This window comes from Leuresthes tenuis, unplaced genomic scaffold, assembly GCF_036924035.1.
Source record: "Leuresthes tenuis unplaced genomic scaffold, fLeuTen1.0.hap1 SCAF_17, whole genome shotgun sequence".
Taxonomy (NCBI): Eukaryota; Metazoa; Chordata; class Actinopteri; order Atheriniformes; family Atherinopsidae; genus Leuresthes; species Leuresthes tenuis.
In genome coordinates, this window is record NW_027325371.1 from 13,517,847 (window position 1) to 13,537,580 (window position 19,734).

Here is a 19,734-nt window from a genome sequence, read left to right on the forward strand (position 1 = left end):
ACGCTGACTGATACGAGACACTAAACTTAAACCTAATATATCCACTTCCCCTAATAGGCCTCTGAGGTGATGGAAGACTTGGAGAAGACCGTGGCTCAGATCAAGCAGCAGCTCCAGGACAGCGAGCATCTAAGACACCAACAAGTCAGGGTATGATTTGGGTGGCGGCGGTGGTGTGTGCATATTGTGTTGTATGGTCACGTTGTTGAGGTTTACAGGGTGCGATCTGATCAGAAGTGGCATGTAGCTTTTCCTTTGCTAGTGTAGCACGAACAGCCTTCATCTCATCTGCATAACGCTGACAACTCTTCCTCGTTTCAGGATCAAGAAATCAAGTTTCAGCAAGAGAAAGACGAGCTGCGCATCAGCTCGGAGAAAAAGGTACATTTACAACGTTTCCACTGTTATCCGTAGCTTCTGTTATTACACTGAAACGGCCCTGGAATGGTGATTATGGTCAAGTGGAGTTCAAAGCTCGGAGCCTATGTTTCGTGTGGTTTTCTTTATTTATTTCGATGTTTAGATTTTATGTCGGGTCTCGTGAAATACTGTCGGTTTGTAACGGGTAGATGGAGGATTGAACCGAGAGGAAAGAGGATCGTGATTCAGTTCGATTGATAATTTATTGTGAAAGTTGTAAAGCAAGGAAAGCTGAGAATGGGAATGGACTTCAAAACATCTTTCAGAGTAAATTGCAAAAGAGAACATACAGTGTTTTCTGAGGCATGTACTGTCCCTTAAGTGTACCCAGGCCTACACTTAATTGCCCATGCCCCTTTCGTTTTTGAGGGACCCTCTTTAAAGTCATAGAGCAGCCATAAAGCACAGAGTACAGAGGCCATTGTTAATTAATCTGAGCTGGACCAGACCACACGAGCCCAGACTTCTTAGGTAAAGATCAAGTTTAAAGACTGGGGTGCACCTGGGTCATCTTCAAAGTGCCACATCTACAATATGTGTATTGGTGGCAGACTAGTATACATGGGCCCCTTTGACTGGTACACCTGCAAAAACTTAGCAGGCCTGCATGCTCTTTATTAAGGGTCAGGGAGAACTTAAATTAAGCCTCTCTCAGTAGTTTGGTTTTGATGTCTGTTTCTTATTCCATCCTTGTAATCAGCCGCCATTTTTCCTACCTTTCTCTACTCTCATCTTTCTACTGATGACGGGATGAAAACAATGAAAGAAAGTCTGTTGTCCATTTTCCTCCCCGCTTTGCTCTCGAAGAGTGCTGAATAAGACGCATGAAGGATACCATGGTGCAGTATCTGGGCATGAGAAGGGCCCATCTGGCTGCCATAGATCCACAGTGAGAGGCCCTCAAAGCGTTTAGATGGGTACTTCTGACGAGTTGATAGAGAGAAGAGACGAGAGCAGATGCACAAGCTCACAGACGGGAGAGTTTTCTTGAGTCATATTTGACGGTGTCTGCTTCTAAACTAACTCGCACTAACTCTTTTTCTGTCTCACTTTTACGCTCTCTGTCTTTCAGGTGCTGGCGGCTCACAGTGAGGCTGAGAGGGAGAAAGTGGAGGCCAAGCGAAAGATAGCCAAACTCGAAGATGCACTAAGGTACAGGAAAAAAATGTCTTAAACTTAGGGATTTTTTTTTTTTTTGCTTGGTCCACCTTTTCCATTTGTTGCCAAATGTTATGTTTTACACACATCATCAGCATTTTCACTGGCATGTGCGAACCTGTGTATGCTGATTCAACCTCAAACATATCTGCCTGTTAGACGCAACACACGTGTGTGTGTGTGTGTGTGTGTGTGTGTGTGTGTGTGTGTGTGTGTGTGCAAAAGCAATACTGAGCCAACACGAACCTAATCTAATAATACACCTGAAGCACCTTGAGTTTATTTGACACGTACTGTGTTTAGGTGGACTTTGTGCTTTACTACTTGAGAGCTGAAACTCCCACTTTTCGTCCTTAAACACGTATCATGTTAGCGAAGCGCGACATCTATTGATCTGCTGTCACACATTTGGGGCCTTTTACTTTGGGACTGCAGACTTTATTAGAGAGTTGTTTATATCCTCCGACTTCTGTCTTTTATCATGGGAACAGTGTGTATGTATTCGGATTTAAGGTGGAGTATGGTTCTAACAAGCCTTGCACGCTCTCTTTGATGTTTTTTTATAAGTGAGAGATGAACAGCTCGAGCTGGAGAGCCTGGAAAGTCTTACAGATCAGAACCTCACACGCGATAGGCGGTTGTCATGTCTCGAAGAAAACTGGGAAACTGTATTATGTTGACTGCACCTTCGGTAGGCGGTGTGCGCTACTCCAATTGTCGCTTAAGGAAAAAGGTAGATGTCATTGTTATCGCACACTATGCATCATCATCATACACTATAAGTTGAATGTGTAAGAGCCATCGTTAGTCTCTAAACCTCCGTAAAACGGTGAAGAATACTTGAAAGAAAAGCTGCATTGATCAATTTTTCATTTCAATATTTGAAAAGGGATCATTCTTTCTGATTTTGGACCTGAACATTCGACCATTTGGATCTTAGTTTTATATAATGCAGAAATATCAACCATGTCCGCAGGAAATCCTGGCACCTGCTCGCTGAGCGATGGATGCATCAACATTTTTTCACAAAAACCTCTCAAATGGGCTTTTTGTTTACCGTTTCTTCTTTCTGGAGAAAGAAAAAAAAAGTTTTAATGGACAGAGCGAAGTTTTCCAGAAAACCCCTCGGGTTTTAGGGGGCTGTCTTAGATGACGCCGTCGGTGTGAACGGGTTTGAAGGGAATACTGGATTATGTGGCCCCTGACCATTCTGTTTAAGTTCACCGTCGTTACTCTGAAAATTCCACTGTGGTGAAGCAGCATGTCCAATACCAGGACAGGAAAACAATCTCCTCTAAATAAAACGCATCTGCCACTAATTTAAAGTTGATCATTAAACTGGTGTTTTCTCTGTTGTAACAAGCCAGAATCTCTGCTTGTTGTTATGCTGCCAGATACCTTTTTAAAGCGCTTGCTGCGTCAAATTGCACTCTCTGCACTTTCTGCTGAAAGTACATTCAACAGACTCCAGCCAATGAGCAAACCAAGCAGTGAGCTAGTCTGTGCATTCCTCTGGTTAATTAATCCCATGCAGAACTATATTACTTTGTCACGAGCAGATTACAGTTCCCTTGGCAAAGTTTGAATGTGCTGTGCTCAGTTGAACTCAACACTGGCTTAGCCCCACTAAACGGCCTCAGCTCAGCTTCCAGCTGTGTACTGTCAGCGCCAGCCACAGTGCCGTCCGTCACCCGTCTTGAGAGGTTTTAACTTCTTGAGACAATGTAATAATAAACCTGATGATTGACAGGAATGTGGCAAGCGGTTTCCTCTGGTCCCCTTTTAAAGGCTTCAGTACTCGTAGCCAAACAAATAATCGGTGATCTGTAAAAGCAAGAATTGATCCTTTTTTTTTCTTTTTTCTTGAGAGTGAAACTGTACGAAGCTTTGGGACGTGCCTATTATTGCTGTTCCTTTGTGCTCCGTTGACATTAGCGAACCTGACAACAGAATTCAGTATAAATGTCATGTGAGGAACATTTGATGGTTGTGCTTGCTTAGTGTTCGCTTGTCATTGTTAGCCCAGCAAGAGAGAAAACACTTAAACACAGCAGACAGATCCGTGGGTGCATAAATTATCCTCGATGTTAGCATCAGTAACGAGCCAGTCATTCCCTCATTTAGTGTTAAACACTGAGAAACGGCAACTAGCCCGTTGGGCTCTTTGCTAATTAACTACTCAGGCTCCACACACACACACACACACACACACACACTCACTAAGCAGTCTGATGTCTTCTACCTGCCTGCTGCCTTGGCAACACTAAGGGCCTTTAAAGGCGATCCAGGAGAACTTCAAAGTCAAACGAAGACCGCACGCAGGTGTGTGTGTGAATGTGTGTGTGTGTTTGAGGATAGATGATAAAATTAAACAAGCAGAACTGCTCAAGATGCCTTTTACCTGCCAGATACTGTGGGGTTTGTGAATGTGTGTGTGTGTGCTCTTTGATCCATCCGCTCTCCTGTTGAAAGTATAGGAGCTCTGGCCTACTCAACATTAATCTTAACATATATTTAAAAAAGAATTATTAAAAAGAATAGCACCTTGTCCTGCAATGCAAAAAAAAAAAAAAAACCAGTGCTGCTTCAAATTGAGTGCCAGGTCTGGGTTACTATAGCAACAACAACAGAAAGCACCACAAAGCTGTTCAGAGAAGTTTCTTTCCTCTTCTTTCATCCCAGTGTGCCTCAGATCATTACAGGGCATTAGCATAGAGATGGAGAGATGCACCACAGAGGGGCGGGGGTGGGTCGTAAAGAGAGGAGGAGCTCATCTGGGAAACAGCTTGCATGCTTGTGCAACGATGACCTCGAAATCACAACTTTAAGACAGAAAAACCACCTGAATGTTAGAAGCAGGGAAAAGGAAAAACTCCCCCGTCTAATTTTAGATTGTAGTTTTCTCTCTCTGACAAAGCTTAGCGTTTTTCCCACACTGCCTTTCATTCGTCCGTCGCTTGGCATTAGTTTGTGCACAAACTCACTGTCACGAGTGGGGATGTGTTTTACATGAAGGCGGCAATTCCACCCTCAGATTTCCTTAACTTTCCATCTTTCCTACTTTTTTAAAAACCCACTTTTTTTTTTTTTTTTTTAGCTCTTCACATTTTACTTCCTAGCATTGCCACCATCAAGCTGTTTATTTCGTCATCAACATTTGGCGATGCTTATTCTTGCAAATTGAGTTTACATGTTTTTCTATCTGTGCCTAATTGCCATTATTCACTTGCAAGGCATTTTTGCCTGCATACCCACATGTATACATGAGATAGGATCCCTCATAAAGGTGCATCCAGTAAGTTATTTTCCTTGTGTGTGTGTGTGTGTGTGTGTGCACATGAATGGTAGCCCACGTCTGTGTGTGTCTTTGAAGTGGCCTTATCGTTCTCAGCATTCCTCTCCCATCCCAGGAAGGATGGAGAGAAGCTCTCTGGGCCAGTGAGGGACCAGAGGTAGCTGAGCAGGAGGGTACACAGCCTGCTCAGCCCCACTTAGTGTTCAGGTGTGGGAGCAGGTGGAGTCATGGATCCTGAATATTGAAAAGCTTCAACAGGGCTCAATATTTTCTCCCATGGCAACTGCATTAAAAAGGGAGCTGGAGATGGGTTAAGCATCGGTTCAACACAACAGAGCTGACAAAAGGAAAACTACAAAGATTTCTTTTACTGGGTTTCATGGCGATAAAGTGGTTCCCTGACAACAAAGATTTGATCAGATCCTTCATCATCAGCAGCGCCGTACAGACTTAAACTTATGATTAGTGTTATTTCTAAGGCTTATTTCGTAGGCTGTAATCCCTCTTCTGAATGCAGTTTTCCTTTTTTGTCTGGATATTTGGAAGCTACATGGATGCTTCCTAGTTTTTTTGTTTTTCCAACACACATCCTGCAGAATTCGTCGTAGCTGTAGTGCTCAAGGTCTCTGTCTCTGTGGTTACTTCCCTCCTCTTCAAACGTCATCACCAAGTGCATGTATTAGCGTGGGAATGTCGTCACCCTCTCCGCCATGTAAAAAGAAAATTCAAAGAATTTTAAAACGCATATAAAATACTAGGCTTCTTGGTAAATTGGAGGCTCAGCTACCTGTGAGGTATGACAGCGGGAATGTTAAATAGAACAAATCCAGGCAGTGTTTCTCTTGTCTTTTTAAATATTGAATAAAAGCTACGAAGAAGCAGAGAACTCTGTGGAAAAACTGTGTTGTAATCCTCTCATAATTGATATGTTGGCACGTTTCATATCATCCTGTAATGACTCGAAGTGTTTCTCCATGGCTACGTGGTTGTCACACATAACCAAATTGCCATTCCCACATCGAGCTTCCTTACTTACAAATATTCCCTGACAGAATAATCTTATACCAAAGCAGAATCGGTTAACTAATTCTCCGAAACAACTCAATGTGGATCGACTGTCTTTGGGGCTTTTCATTAGAAACCTTCCGGCTTAATTATCCACCATATTGTGTCTGGGATATGTAAATACAGCATGTTTACTTTAGGGACTCGTGCCTCGTTGATTTAGCATCTTCTGCTGTCATCTGCATAATTCATGAAGTCAAATAGCATACAAATGCACAGAGAAGGCAAGAAAATCAACGCTCCAAAGCCTGTCATGAGTGAAATCATTTATTTTTCACATCTTTGTTGCTCATCATTTTGATCATTTGAAAATATGCATTAAATGTACTTTTTCTATTTTTCTCATGCGAATATTGATATTCTGTAATTGTTAAGAATAGATGGAAAAAACAGTAAATCCCACTTTGCCGGCTCAAGGGTGAGGCTGTAGTTTGTGTTGCAAAGTGAAAGATATTAAAGTCCCTCTCCAGCTGTTATTATGAAGAAGCTAAATTTACAAGATTGCGATCAAATGAAAGCATCAGAATGCCAATGTATAGACTTTGTAATCGCCTTTAACAACATTAGAAATGTAATAGTAATGGACTATATTAGCTGAACCTTGTTGGGGGAGGCACCAGCAGCGGGGGCTGGCATCGTCTCCAAATAAACTGAATCCTCATCTGTCATAGTTTGACATCAAGAGTCGGGCTTTAAAGCTAAAGAAACTGGTTTCACGTTGTCATCCTCACAACAACACAAGAGCCAAACCTACAAAGTAGTTTCTCTTCATTTCTTTACTGAGCTTGTGCTAATTCACCTCTTAGCTTTCACCTGCTTCCTGCCTCCATTGGTTCCTCACAACACATGTGAATTAGCTATAAAGCCCCTTTTCCCGCATGTTGTCAGGAACGGTTCCTCTTGTCAGAAATCCCGAGCCAAAGCACTGAAGGGTGAGTTTCCCTCATATGTCTTCTAACACAAGACAAGCATTGGGAAATATTTCTTAAGTTTTTACGTAGGGAAACTGATTAAACTGGAAGCATCCAAGTGTGGAAGTATCACACGGTGTGCCCCCATTCCACGGTTTATCCAAACGTATATTAACATTGTCAGTCAGTGCTGCACCAGCCTCAGCCTTCTCTCCCCCGTTGGGTGATTGGCTGGCTTTGAGGTAACGCTTGCTGAGTATAAACGAAATCACGAGTTTCATCTCCACTGTTGATGGCGAAGCCTAATTTCCATATGAGACAATTTGGAGGGAAGATTGAAAAATCATCTGTCACGTCCACCTTTGTTTGAGCAAAGCCCTTTTTTCTCTGCTGGATGAAACCTGATTTTTTTGAGCTGAAAAAAACCCCCACTATAAACGATATTTACTCCCTTCATCAAAGTGGTCTGAAAAAGATGTCTCAATATGTCATTGTAGCTGAAAGAAGTGATGTTTTTTTTTCCCAACCAAAGAAAATACTTAACTGCTACAGACCAAAAAACTGTGTTTGTTTTTTCTTAAGCATTTTTTACTCCAAAAAGATTTCAGCTTCATTTTCTTTCTGGTTGATTGACCAGTTAAATTAGTAAGTTGGATCCAATTTGTAGCTTTAAATCTGTTGGAATCATTAATAATTTTGTGGTTGGAAGCCTAAATTAAGAGTTAACAACAGATATCGCTGACTTAGTTTAAAAGCTGCTGGCAGCAGTTCTGCTGTTCTCTGCAAGCACCCAGATGACTATGTATATCATCTGATGTTTCTGTTAGTGAAGGATAATGACGGTGCCTTATTCTTTTTGCATTTGTGGCCATTTTGTTTCATGCCTGAACATGAATTGGTTTTTACAAAGAGGCCAAATTTGTAGGCAATTTTAAAGCCATCCAGCTCAATGATGCTCTGTTTTTCTGTGCTCTCTTTTCAACTCTTTCTGTCTTTAATATTTTCTTGCCCTTGTGTGTCTCTCTTTTGTGTTCAGTTATTTGTGGTCTGTCTTCTACTCTGCATCTGTTTCACTCTTCTTCTTTTTTTTTTCTTCTCTCCTTCTCTCTTTCTCTGGGGAAGCGGATGAAAACCAAGCCTGTTTTATTTTTTCTTCAGAGGGCGCTGAATATTTCAGTTTTGCATTTTCTGTCTTTTTATGTGCTCCCTCTTTTTTTTTTCCCAGGCTCCTTTGATGTGTCTGTGGATTCGTTATCATTCCGTTTGGATGAGCTCACAAACGCAGATGCGCGGGGGCTCGCATGCGCTCGCGCACACAACGTATGCGCACACTCTTGGTCTCGCTTCTTTTTATACTGGAGACCAGAGGCATCCATATGCAAGACTACATTCTAGTCTGTTTGTCAGTCGCTTCCATGTGCTGCTCCACCCACATTAGCCAATACAATTCCTAAATGCTCTGCTTACATGAAAAGGATATTTGCATAAGCAATTAGTTATGTGTGCTGCTCTATTGTGGACTCTTGTCTTTAAATGTATAACATTTCTATAACTCCCTATATATGCATCATGTGTCGCACGCTCACAAAGGCAGCATGTGGCATTGTGTGGTCGGAGCAGTCAGGAAAAACGATGGCATCCCTGAACCCCTCCTGTCTGCCAGGCGGCTGGATGGCGGAAGCTCCTTCACCCTCTCAAGTACAAACACTGCTCTCTCTCCTCGCCTCCGTCTCTTCCTCCCCTTTAAACAGCCATTTAAGATTGAGAGATGAGAGGACTTCCTCTTTAGAGGAAGGCACATCTTTAATTTGAGCCTCCTCTCTTTCCACTTTTTTGACCAGATATCCATTTAAAGCCAACGGGCCGCCCTGGTGCTGGCACCCCTCTCTTTCCTTTCCCTCTCTTTTTCTCCTCCCTGCCAGGCCTCCCTCATTCTTTTCATCTGTCTTCTCATCTCACCCTCGTTGCTCTGTTATTGATGGTGACACGCTGTCTGCCACCCTGGTGACCACACACATTCGCAGTTATTCTTGATGCCATGTGTTCACCTGCACTCCTCAGCTTTTAAGCATATGTTTCAGCTGTTCATACACTGTCCTGTGGACCCGAAGGTTGTAAGTATTAGAACAGTCTTTTAAAAAAATCACAAGTTCCTTAAAATAAGTTCTTTAAATTAGGTCAGTACAACACCAAATGAGCAACACGTGTTGCACTGTCATTAAGCACAATCTTAGCCAAACTGCAGAGGCGCGGTGTCTGTAATGACATGCAGTTGATTAACGGATCATCAGAATAGGGCGATCTCTAAAATTTCTCTAGAATTTAAGTGTGTGTTGACACAATGCCAAGAAGGAAAGTCTGGGACATTTCCAAACAATTTAAGAGTCCATCATCAAAGATTCTTTATTAAGACAGTTTCCAATCTCTTCAGGAGTGAATGTCCCAGCAAGTTCAGCCCCAAGGTTGGACCCAAGAGCCACATTTCAGACTCTACAGGCCTCAGTTAGTGTGTTAAAAGTAAAATTTAATGACAGTACAATTAGAATAAGACTGAGTAAGTAAGGCTTGTTTAAAAGGTTCCCCAGAAGAAAGCCTCTTCCTTCTAAAATGAACATGGCAGCACAGCTTAGGTTTGTAAACTTGCAATGAACAAGCAACAGGATCTCTTGGACAATGTCCTTTGTACAGATGAGACCGAAGTGGAGATCTTTGGTCATAATGCACAGCCCCATGTTTGGTGAAAACCAAACACAGCATAACAGCACAAACACCTAAAACTAAACAGCTCGATGGCGGAGGGGTGATGATTTGGCCTGGTTTTGCAGCCACAGGACCTGGAAAACCTTGTAGTAGGTGAGTCAACCATGAATAGCAAAGTGTTCTAGAGTCAAACATGATGCCATCTGTCTGACAGCTAAAGCCTGAATGAATTTGGGTCATGCAACCGTACAAAGATCTAAAGCGGAGCAGCAAGTCTACAACAGAATCAAAGTGTTGCAGTGACCCAAAATCCAGACCTCAAACCTGGTTTAATGCCATGGCAATTCATAAGTGAGCTGCGTGTGAACAAATACATCAATGAGCCGAGGCAACATTGGAAAGAAGAGTGGGCCAGAATGCCCCCACATGTGAGAGAAGGATGATATCATACAAAAAAACCATCACTTCAAGTTATTGCTGCTGAATGAGGTTCTACATGCGACTGAATCTGGAGTCTACTCAGTTTTTACATACTGCTTCTGCAGTTTGGCTTGGTTTTGGCTGAATAATTTATGACACGGTGTAATATGCCATGTGTTGTTGTTCACCTAAGGTTCTAAGTACCTCATTTCCAGACCTTTCGTTGAGGAATGGAGAATTATGTCCTGATTAGAATGCCATTTTTATGGCATTATTATATCATTATGTCCCTTAGAAATGACAAGCGAGTGTAACCCCACCCACCCACATGAATATAGTTGAAGTTAGCTGCAGTGGTGCAGTGGATGTTCTGATTTATGCTCAGAGGTATAAGCCCAACAGCTATCTCCAACATAGTCATACTGCAATCCTCAAGAAGAGTTGTCAGTCACAAAGAGAGTTTGGGACCGTGGCTCATGAACAAAGACCCATGCACTCGCACTCGCACACACCCATACACCCGCATGCAGGCTCCCCTCGTCTCTGAGGCGAGACGCAGACTCGATTCATTTTGGCTCTGCCTTGGAAGATTTCTTGCTATTTCTGTGACATCCTCTCTGTTTCCTCTTCCCTTTCTTTTTCCATGTAAGTCCTTCTACATTTCCTTTTGTGTCTGTCAGAGTCCGGGACGCTGTCATGCAACGAGTTTGATTAATAATTACAGAGTACACAAGATCGGGGGGGGGGGGGGGACAGACAGTCTCTTTGTCGTTTGATGTCCAACATGAGAGAGACCAAAATTACAAAGAGACAGAAGACTTTAAAGAGGAGAGAAAGCTTGCACATTCCTTTCTCAATCCTCTGCTTTTGTTCTTAGCGTTTTAGTTTTTATTTTTTCTTCTGCTTTTTTTGCCATTTTTATCTTCATCTCCTTTCACTGTCACTGGTTCTCTGTCCGTCTTCTAAGTCTCTAAACACTAAAAGCTGTTGCTTTCATTGTGGCAAGGGATTAATCCCAGTAAACTGAAACTTTGTGAATTGGTGTGTGTGCAGACAAAGGCTGAGGGATTTGTATTGTTCTGTAGGTGCATGCTTGCACGTTTCCAACGGTCTTCGACACTCTTGACAGCGCAGGCAGTGTCGTCCATCACCACCAGTTATGCGTCTTGATTGTTCTTCTAATTGGTTTAAAGTATTACCCACTTGGGAAAAATTCCCTCCCCCTCTTGCTCGTCTATCCAGGGAATAATTATACGTACCGTGTCAGAGCATTCATTTACAAGCAGCAGGAGAAAAGCCAACTGACACACGGGCACACATGCACACTCTAAAAGGAGCAATAGAGAAAAAAATCCAATGATATCCCAAAGCTTCTCATCTTGTGTTTGTGGCCTAATGAGCCTCTCAGACTTGGGCCACCACTGCTTTCAGAACTCTCTTTTATGCGCAGTGATGGAGGACAAAACAAAAAGATCAAGTCTGGAAAACTTCCAGTGACACCAAATCATTTTAAAGGAAATATTACACCACATATTGTTTATTCACCACTAGCTGTCTAACTGTTAAAACACACCTGACCTGTGATTTATTTTTTATTTTTTTCCCCCCAATGAAAGGCTTTCCTCCAGAGGTCTCGATGCTGATGCTAACCTCTGTTGTATAATTCAGGGAATTGAGACGTACAGCTTCACATATAAAGTCAACTTGTCGTGCATCTTACTCTTCACACTTAGATGGCAGGATGGCTTCTGTCTGTTGGTTTTATGTTTTTGTTTTTTTTCTCCCTGTAAGATTAAATTGTTGAATGATGAGTCAATTCTAATCTGTAGATTTGCAAGGAGGCAGGTTCAGGGTTTTGAGCTGAAGTTGGGTTAATTGATGAGTCAAAATTGCCTATATGTCTGAATGTGAGCATGTCAGCCCCGTGACTGACTGATCAGTCCTGGTTGCAGCCTCCCTATCCGCCCCAGTGTCAGCTGGGATAAACTCAAACGCTTCCCCCGCCAACCCACAAAGTGATGGTGGATGGATGGATGGATGGATGGATGGATGGATGCAAATTTGAAGGTGGTTTACAAAAATAACACCTACCGACGTCTCCTTCGCTTCTACCTCTGACATTCTCTCTACCATCCATCCATCCGCCCCGACACACACCTGTCCCCCACACACTCCCTGCGTGCTGAGCTTGACAGCTGCTCGGATGCTCCGTATATGATGTTGTGGCTGGGCCTGCTGGCTGGGCTCTGACAGTTCTCAGTATGAGGCTGTCCCCCTCAGTATGCCTGTCAATCCCCTGCACTTGCAACTGTATGACCTGACATTTGGCAGGAATAGCAGCGGCATACCAGCTCGGAAAAGAGACACGCTCATCAAGTTCGTAGTGAATGAAGTCGAGACTGCAGAACTGTGTGTCACAATTACTTTCTAACTTTCTGGGCACTATACAGAAAATACAAGGGGAAAAGAAAATGAATACAAATAAAATCTGAAGATATGACGTCTGGTGTGAAGAAATTGTTATATTGTGTGGAAAAGAAAGAAAAATAAATAAATCTGGTTTTGATTGACGTTCAGAAATGGTACCATAATTAAAGAGATCTTCTAATGTACAGGCAAATAAAGCAATATATCCAGCTTAAGCTTCTGACATATGTTTCAGTATTCTAAAAAACAAAATTTACTTTTTTTTTTCTAGTCTGCACTTGTGCTTCTATGGCTCCTTACAGTATACTCATTCCTATGTGTGTGTGTGTGTGTGTGTGTGCCCGGTTTTAAAGGGAGATGGAGAGCCAGTTGGACCGAGCCAGGGAGAGCCAAAGGCACCAGATCCAGCAGGCTGATATGGCCCTGGAGCAGTTCAAGAAACAGGTGGAGCTCAGCTCTGAGAAGGCCTATGCTGACATGAAACTCCAGGTCTGATCGACACAAACGATACGCACACTCGCAAATGCATGAGAAAGGCTGCGCATTGATTGCACCATGCATTGTATGTTAGCAGGCCCCCAAAGCACTATACATTCTTACAGGTTTTATGCTTTGGCCGTATATTCTGTACATCCACTAAGTCAGTAATATTCATATATATATATATATATATATATATATATGTGTAGCTTATTAATCCTTTACAGAGTTTGTGCATCTTGTCGAGTTCCAAAGCAGCATGTACACACTTCTTTTATGGGTAATATTCCAGCACATTTCAGCTGCTCTTACACTGGTAAATCTATATGTAAGAGCCAAGAACATCAGTACCTTGGGGCATTTGCACTTATCTAGTGAATCCAAATGAACGAAATTAAGTCTAATCCCCTCATTAAGCAGGTGCATTAATTTCTACGCTATTACAGTCTGACCTCACATCTTGCCAGTGGGCGTGACGTAGGCTGGTCAGGCTCCAGTGGAGAACGGGTCACATGCAATGAGCAGACTAATTAGCGCATTGGCAGTGCTTGACAATCAGCACTCGGCATTGCGTGGGATGCCGCTTATTGGGCAAGTTTTCCAATCAATATGCACTCTGCTTAAAACTTCTGCTGGAGTGTATAGCTATAGGCAGTTTTTTTTGTTAACAAGTCTGGCTGTGTGCACACTCTGTTGACAAGAGTGTGGTTTTTAATGTTTTAAAGGGTTGCGTGTTGGAGAGATTAGCAAGTTTTAGTCACTGATTAGCAAAGTTTTTCACCTAATCGGTATGTTGGGGGCACATGGTGAGAAAATAAGAGCTCGTGTGGGAGTCAGGTTTATGCACAGATATTTGTGGGAGCACAGAGCAGCAACTGTCATATTAACAGTCGAGATAAATTATACTGCCTGCATCTGAATCCTGAAAATAAAGATAAAATATAAAAAAGCCTGGACCTTCTAGTAAAAAAAAAATATATATATATATATTAGTTTTATCGATGATTTTTATCGATAGGATGATTTTCTTGATAGCCTTAATGTGAATATTTGTATGGAGAGACTTTCTTGTTCTTTCTCTTGAATACATGTTCTCTCTTTCACCCCATCCTCCCTCTATCTCTTTTCTCCAGTTCTCATCCTTCCATCCTCTTGCTCACTCCTTCTTCTCCCACTGAGCCCCTGGCATCCAAATCTCCAATCTGACTTTATCCTCAGCCTACATCAAAGCCATGGGAGAGGAGAGCAGTCTCTTCTGCATCCCTGTCATCTTCTCTCCCTCTTTCCCTTCTCCTCTGCCTCTCCTCCCCAACTCACTTGTGCATCGCTGCATCACATCCTCCTACTAAGGCTTTAATGTTGCAGAAAGTACTTCAAAAGAAGTTTTTGCTCTGTTTTCTCATCCTCCTATCATTCCTCGCATCATCCTCTCCCTCTCTGGTGTGATATCTAAATGCTTTATCTGAATCACTCCCTTCCTCTGTTTATCGGTCTTTCTCTCATTTTAAAATCAGCATCCCACTTTTAGACTGCATTTAAAGGACAGAATCTGCCCTATTTTGGTTTGGAAAGAAACGAAGCAGAGCCATACAGAATCAAATCTGTGTTGCGTGTGTAGTTCAAAGGAGTCTGGAGCCTTCTAAATGGATTAATAAAAACACATTAAGCACTTCCTGAATCTTCCAAACAGCATAGCTTAGATACGGAGGCATTTAAGTATATTAGATTTCCTCTTGTTGTTGATTACCATCACCTGAACAGAAAATATATCAGTGGTTGCTCTGAGAAAGTTCATATAAGTAGAGGCAACACTGTTATATCCCTGTGTCCATGCAAAGTCCACAGAGACGTAAAGGCTGAATGTCTTATTTTAGTTTGGTCCTATTTTATTCAAATGTTTTCAAGTTTTCATGCGTATAACTACATATTCAATTCAAACTGTATACATTCTACTTTGATTAATTTGTTATATATATATAAATATAGTGATTGTGTTGTCAGGCCAACACCACACAAAGCTGTTGAACACAAGCTGGCACTTCATTAGATAACAATGAAAGAAATGAATGACTGCAGCGTGGTTTTGTTGCAGATTTTTAATGTTTTTTTGCTGCTCTAGTTCAGCATCCATCACCAGTCAAAACAGTGGCTCCACCTACCCGTTCATTTTGTATGAATGGGTGTCTCCAAACTTTCGACTGGCGCTGTATTTAAGATTTATTGTACTGACGTTGTGATTCTGCAGAAATTTGGTCAATTTTGTCACATCGTAGAATTGAAGCGCATTATTTTCGCATCATCAACAGATAACATAGATGTATTCTTGTGAACCCGGCCGTTAAGTTATGCATTGATCAGGTTGACTTATTATCAATCGGTGAAAATCACTTAAACCTTTCGTCCTGTCCTCGTTACGCCTCCAGATGGAGAAGGTAGAGGAAGACCTGAATCGCTCCAAGACCCTCAGGGAGAACCAGGCCAAAGAGTTCTCACAGCAACTTGATGCACTCAGAAAGAAATATGAGCAGCAGGTCCGTATGAGTCTGTAACTCTCTGTTCTCGTGTCTCCATTTTTTTAATCGTTCTTTGCTTCTGATCTCATCATATTGGCAGGGGGAATAACTCCTCTCCTGTCTCCAGTATTATCACCATCAATGCCTACCTTTCCTGTATTATCAGTTAACACTTGGCCTGTTGGAACTGACTTCCATTTGGAGTAGTCTTCTTATTCCTTCCCATCTGTTCCACCCAATTAATATCTCATGATAAGGGACACGCTTTAGATTAAGTTTAGATTCCGGCTCAATGAATATCTTAAACATTGCCGATTTAAAACTAATGCAATCTGCATAGAAGATGCACGGCTCACTTATCATTCTATCTCTGGCGCTCCTTTTCATTTAAGAGTCAAAAATTCCTTTTCCCAACATACTGGAATGAATCTTGCTGATGGTGGGTCATCAAATTCAATTAAACCAGAGAAATGGGTGTTATTGAAGGCTGCTGATCTCATTGTACGAGGCAGGAAGAATAGTGTGAATTTGTATTATTTTAACATATTAATGATATGATCGCTGTATATGACGGTCTAATTAGAATGTAAAATGGCTGTCACGGTGAACATAGTTATTGTGATTGATGTTTGAAACTTCAATACCTGAAAAATAAACCAATTTGTCTAAATCATGCGATCACGCTTAGCAACTAAATCCACCATGTTATAAGACGTTTATTTACTTGCATATCTCAAGCCGAATGACAATGAGCAGTTGTTTAATTGTTTCCCTAATTGATGTGGAAAAAAATAGAAGCTGTATCGCCCCGTGTCCTCAGTATAGTGTGGCCATGTGGCCCAACATAAGCCTGGGGAGGGTGCAGCACTCACTGCTGTAACATCTCTATATCCCATCTGTATTCCCAACACGGCTGCTTTTCAGGCACCAAACTGGCACTCAACCTGTGTGTTAATAAGCATGCCAAGACTCATTTTCAGGCCAGATGGAGTTTACGTTGCGTGTAATTCGCTGTAGATTGACGTAAATGGATGCATGTAAGGCTAGTGTTATTTCCAAGGAGTGGAGAAACCGTTTCGTTATCGATTTGCGCTGTGGCTGAACAGTTGTGTTTGATATTAAATTGGCGTTTGTTTCAAAAGAAAAGACATTCTGGAAATATTCAAATGTAGTGCATTGTTTGTTTAATTTCCCCAAACATCCGTATCTCAGGACAAAAGTGAGGAATTGATGGGAAATAAATCACTTCACTCCCTGCTGTAATCGCACATTGTCACAAAAATCAGTCGGTGCCGGTGGAAACCTTGAAACGGATTGTATTTACATCCAAAAGACATTTTCACCTGCATGCAACGATCCAGTAAAAGTGAAGATTTATCGTTGTTCCAGCCACAGTGTGTCGTTCTGAGCGATTATGAATTCCATCTCGTATGGAAAAACAGGTAAGCCGTCAAAGATTTGCAGAAAATATTCAAATTTGCCTCTACTCTCAGGAGGGGGTTGGATAGTTGACAGTTGCAGAGCATCAGGAAGGCATTTGTCTTAAAGATAAAAACGCACCAAGACGATGGGTCTGTCTTTAAGAGTGTCTTGATATGAGAGATGGTGACATTGGCAGTAAGAAGTATACAAGAACAAAGTGGAAATGTGTATCTGCATGCATGTGACGGCATGTTATTATTCATGAGTTACTGTGAATCTATTTGATGTTGCATGTGCATTATGTACTTAGTTTTTTTTACACACAAGCTTGACTGCAAATTCTTCGTGTGCACCTGGTCTCTAAGGCCTGTGTTTCCACCTCAGAGAGATTGGTGTCATAAGATTGCAGCTGGTCAAGGTAGTTCATTCAGAGGATAACAAAAGGGCAACTTCTGGGGAAGGATACATGAAGGAGCTGTTCGTCGGCTGACCCTCGGGGCTGTCTGACATCATGGTTCCTGACAAAGCTTTGCCTCGAGTTTGCTTCGAGTTAGAGAAGCAGTGAGATCATATAACTGGTTTGGAGTCAAGACCTTGACAGTTAAATGACCTGCTCAGCAGCTTCGTCCATGAGTTGTTAGATTGGAAGAAATGAATGATGAAGAAGTCTAGTTTATAGTAAAAGAGGTAAAAGAAATAAGTTATCTCCATACTCGCCACTACTCACTTGCCATTTGCAGCTCAAACCCTACAGTGAGGAAAAAGATGTTTGTCTTTTTTCTGTCTCTCCCTTCTTTCATGCACCCCGTCGTCCCCTGCTGAGACCAGACAGCCATTCTTCTCTGTGCTCCTCTTTCCTCGTCCTTTGTCCCAAACATTTTGGATTCACCCCCTGGGGCTGAAAGAAGCCCATTTACCTCACTGTCCTGCCTCAATGCAATGCATGCAACGCTCTCACACAACCATGTCAGCCTAGGCTGACAGGAGTCGTGCTGCGGCGTAACACCCGGCCCACTCTGTTCGTGGCACCAAGCTGTGCTTTAACTGACTCAGTCTTCTCTCGTAAGCGGCCCGCCGGTCCCTTTAAGAAACGCAGCACCCAGCATCCTCCACTGCACGCTTGCGCTGTGTGATGTCACAACCAGGCTCCTTGCTGGGTCTGCTCTCCATCATCCCCTCTCCTCTTTGTATTTTCCTATTTTGTTTTCTTTTTTCTCAACATTTTTCTCACAGGGATCTATTTTGCCCACCTCTTTCATTCTGAACCCCCATAGCTCAAGACTCTAAATGGGAGTGGACAGTAAGCCAGGATGTCCTCCCCGATTCTCTGTCACGGCATGTGTCGCTGTCCTGCCAGGGAGTTATCGAACCAAGCGTCTGCTTATCAATCCGTCAGCTGTAACTTGCTCTCGTGTAAGAGTTTGTCTACACATGTGGGGCAACAAATTCTGTCTGGATTTGTATCTCTCGTGTTTTAAGCGGAAAAGGCGTTGAGGGCGGAACAAATTGATATGCTTGTGGAGTTTTCCGTAGCATCAATATTGCCAGTGGCAGCATGTGGAGAAGGTTGTCCATATTTTGCTTTGTTTTTTTCTTTTGTTTTGCTCTTTGCTGGAAAAAAAAAGGCATATGTGTGAGTTTCTATTCAAGGCTGATGTATCCATGTGTCTGACCCTTCCACTGATCTAAGCAACGCCGATAAAATACATTTTCATCCAGCTTTACATCCTTCCATTGCCTTTTGTTTGAAGACATTTAGCAAAGCTCTTCCAAAAGCTGAAGAGTAAATTCTTAGCTGCCAAAATTAAGTGTCTATTGTAGCCGCCTTCTCATTTCTGGGGACTGAATCCGGCTTCCTGTAGATTGCCCCTCATTCATCACCTGCTTTGAATAGCTTGCAACTTTCGAAGATAGCACCATGGATAGAGCAGGCATCGGGCGCAGAGGCTGTCGATCTCTGCTTCTCTGGCAGGCCAGGTAGGGTGCCGTCATGCACAATGTGCAGGGGATTAGCTTCAAAGCAGGAAGGCAAATGGGCCCCAGGCCCCTGCTGTCCTTTCAAGGCTTCGGCTGGGCCTGCCTGGTGGGATGGTGTGGGGGTTGCTTGTCCCTCCGCCGTGGGGGACTGGGAATGGAACGGAGCATGGGAAAGTCTTGAAGGCTTGGGTTTGTGAGCTTCACCAGCAAGGCTCACCACTCAGCAGGTGACTCCGCTTACAGCCAGTGTAGAATACAGGCTTGGTTCAGCTGACTGCATGATTAAGTCCTGAAAAACTAGGTCTTTTCATCCCATTCGAAGACATTTTTTCCAACTGTATTGAGTGAAGGGGGTTGACACTCTAGTCCAACTCAAGTCTTTTCTACATTCTAGCATCTTAACCAAGCCTTCTTGTTATGTGATTTGTGCAGATTCTTACTATAGTCAGTCTGTTGATTTAGCTCTAATCTCCTGTGATTCCAGTCTGCTAATTGCTGCAAAAAGCGTTATCGTTTCAATTGTAAAAACGCAGAATCCGATATATGTTAAGGACTATTATTACAAGTAAAAGCCGCGTCAAGGATCGTTTAGCGTCTTCTCGGTTCTTCTCAAAGTTTATGTCCTCGCCTCCATCTCAAGCGTTTTTTTTTCCTTCGGGTCTATAATAATCATCATATTCTTTGCCTAAGCCGATTTTCACATGCTGTCAGGCGCATAGCATGGGGCATCGGGTAGTTACCGCAGCCAGATGGCTAACCCCTACCAGCTTTCTTGCATAGCACAAACTAACTGCTCTTTTATATGCCGATCCCAGAGTAGGGCGTGGGGGGACAGATTTAAGGACATTCAGGGCCGGTCTTTACTCTTAGCAGAAGAGGTGGGGGAACAAACCAGAAGTAAACACACCACATCATGTCGTCCTCTGACGACGTGAGGAAGCGAAGG

At 42.6% G+C, this 19,734-nt stretch overlaps 1 protein-coding gene across 5 annotated transcripts in view; it reads left to right on the top strand.

Annotated features, from left to right (window-relative positions):
- LOC140273680 (axin-2-like) overlaps positions 1–19,734 on the top strand; it is a 118,303-nt gene that overhangs the window by 27,475 nt on the left and 71,094 nt on the right. For 4 of the 5 annotated variants that reach the window (XR_011908049.1, XR_011908048.1, XM_072369319.1 and 1 more), the window contains 5 exons: positions 58–150; positions 322–381; positions 1,493–1,572; positions 12,750–12,885; positions 15,300–15,407. Coding sequence is in view for 3 of the 5 variants with exons in the window: in XM_072369319.1 (XP_072225420.1) it covers positions 58–150; positions 322–381; positions 1,493–1,572; positions 12,750–12,885; positions 15,300–15,407 (477 nt within the window). In the remaining 2 variants the exon portion in view is untranslated. The remainder of the gene's footprint in view (positions 1–57; positions 151–321; positions 382–1,492; positions 1,573–12,749; positions 12,886–15,299; positions 15,408–19,734) is intronic. The other variant, XM_072369321.1, reaches the window with a different exon arrangement.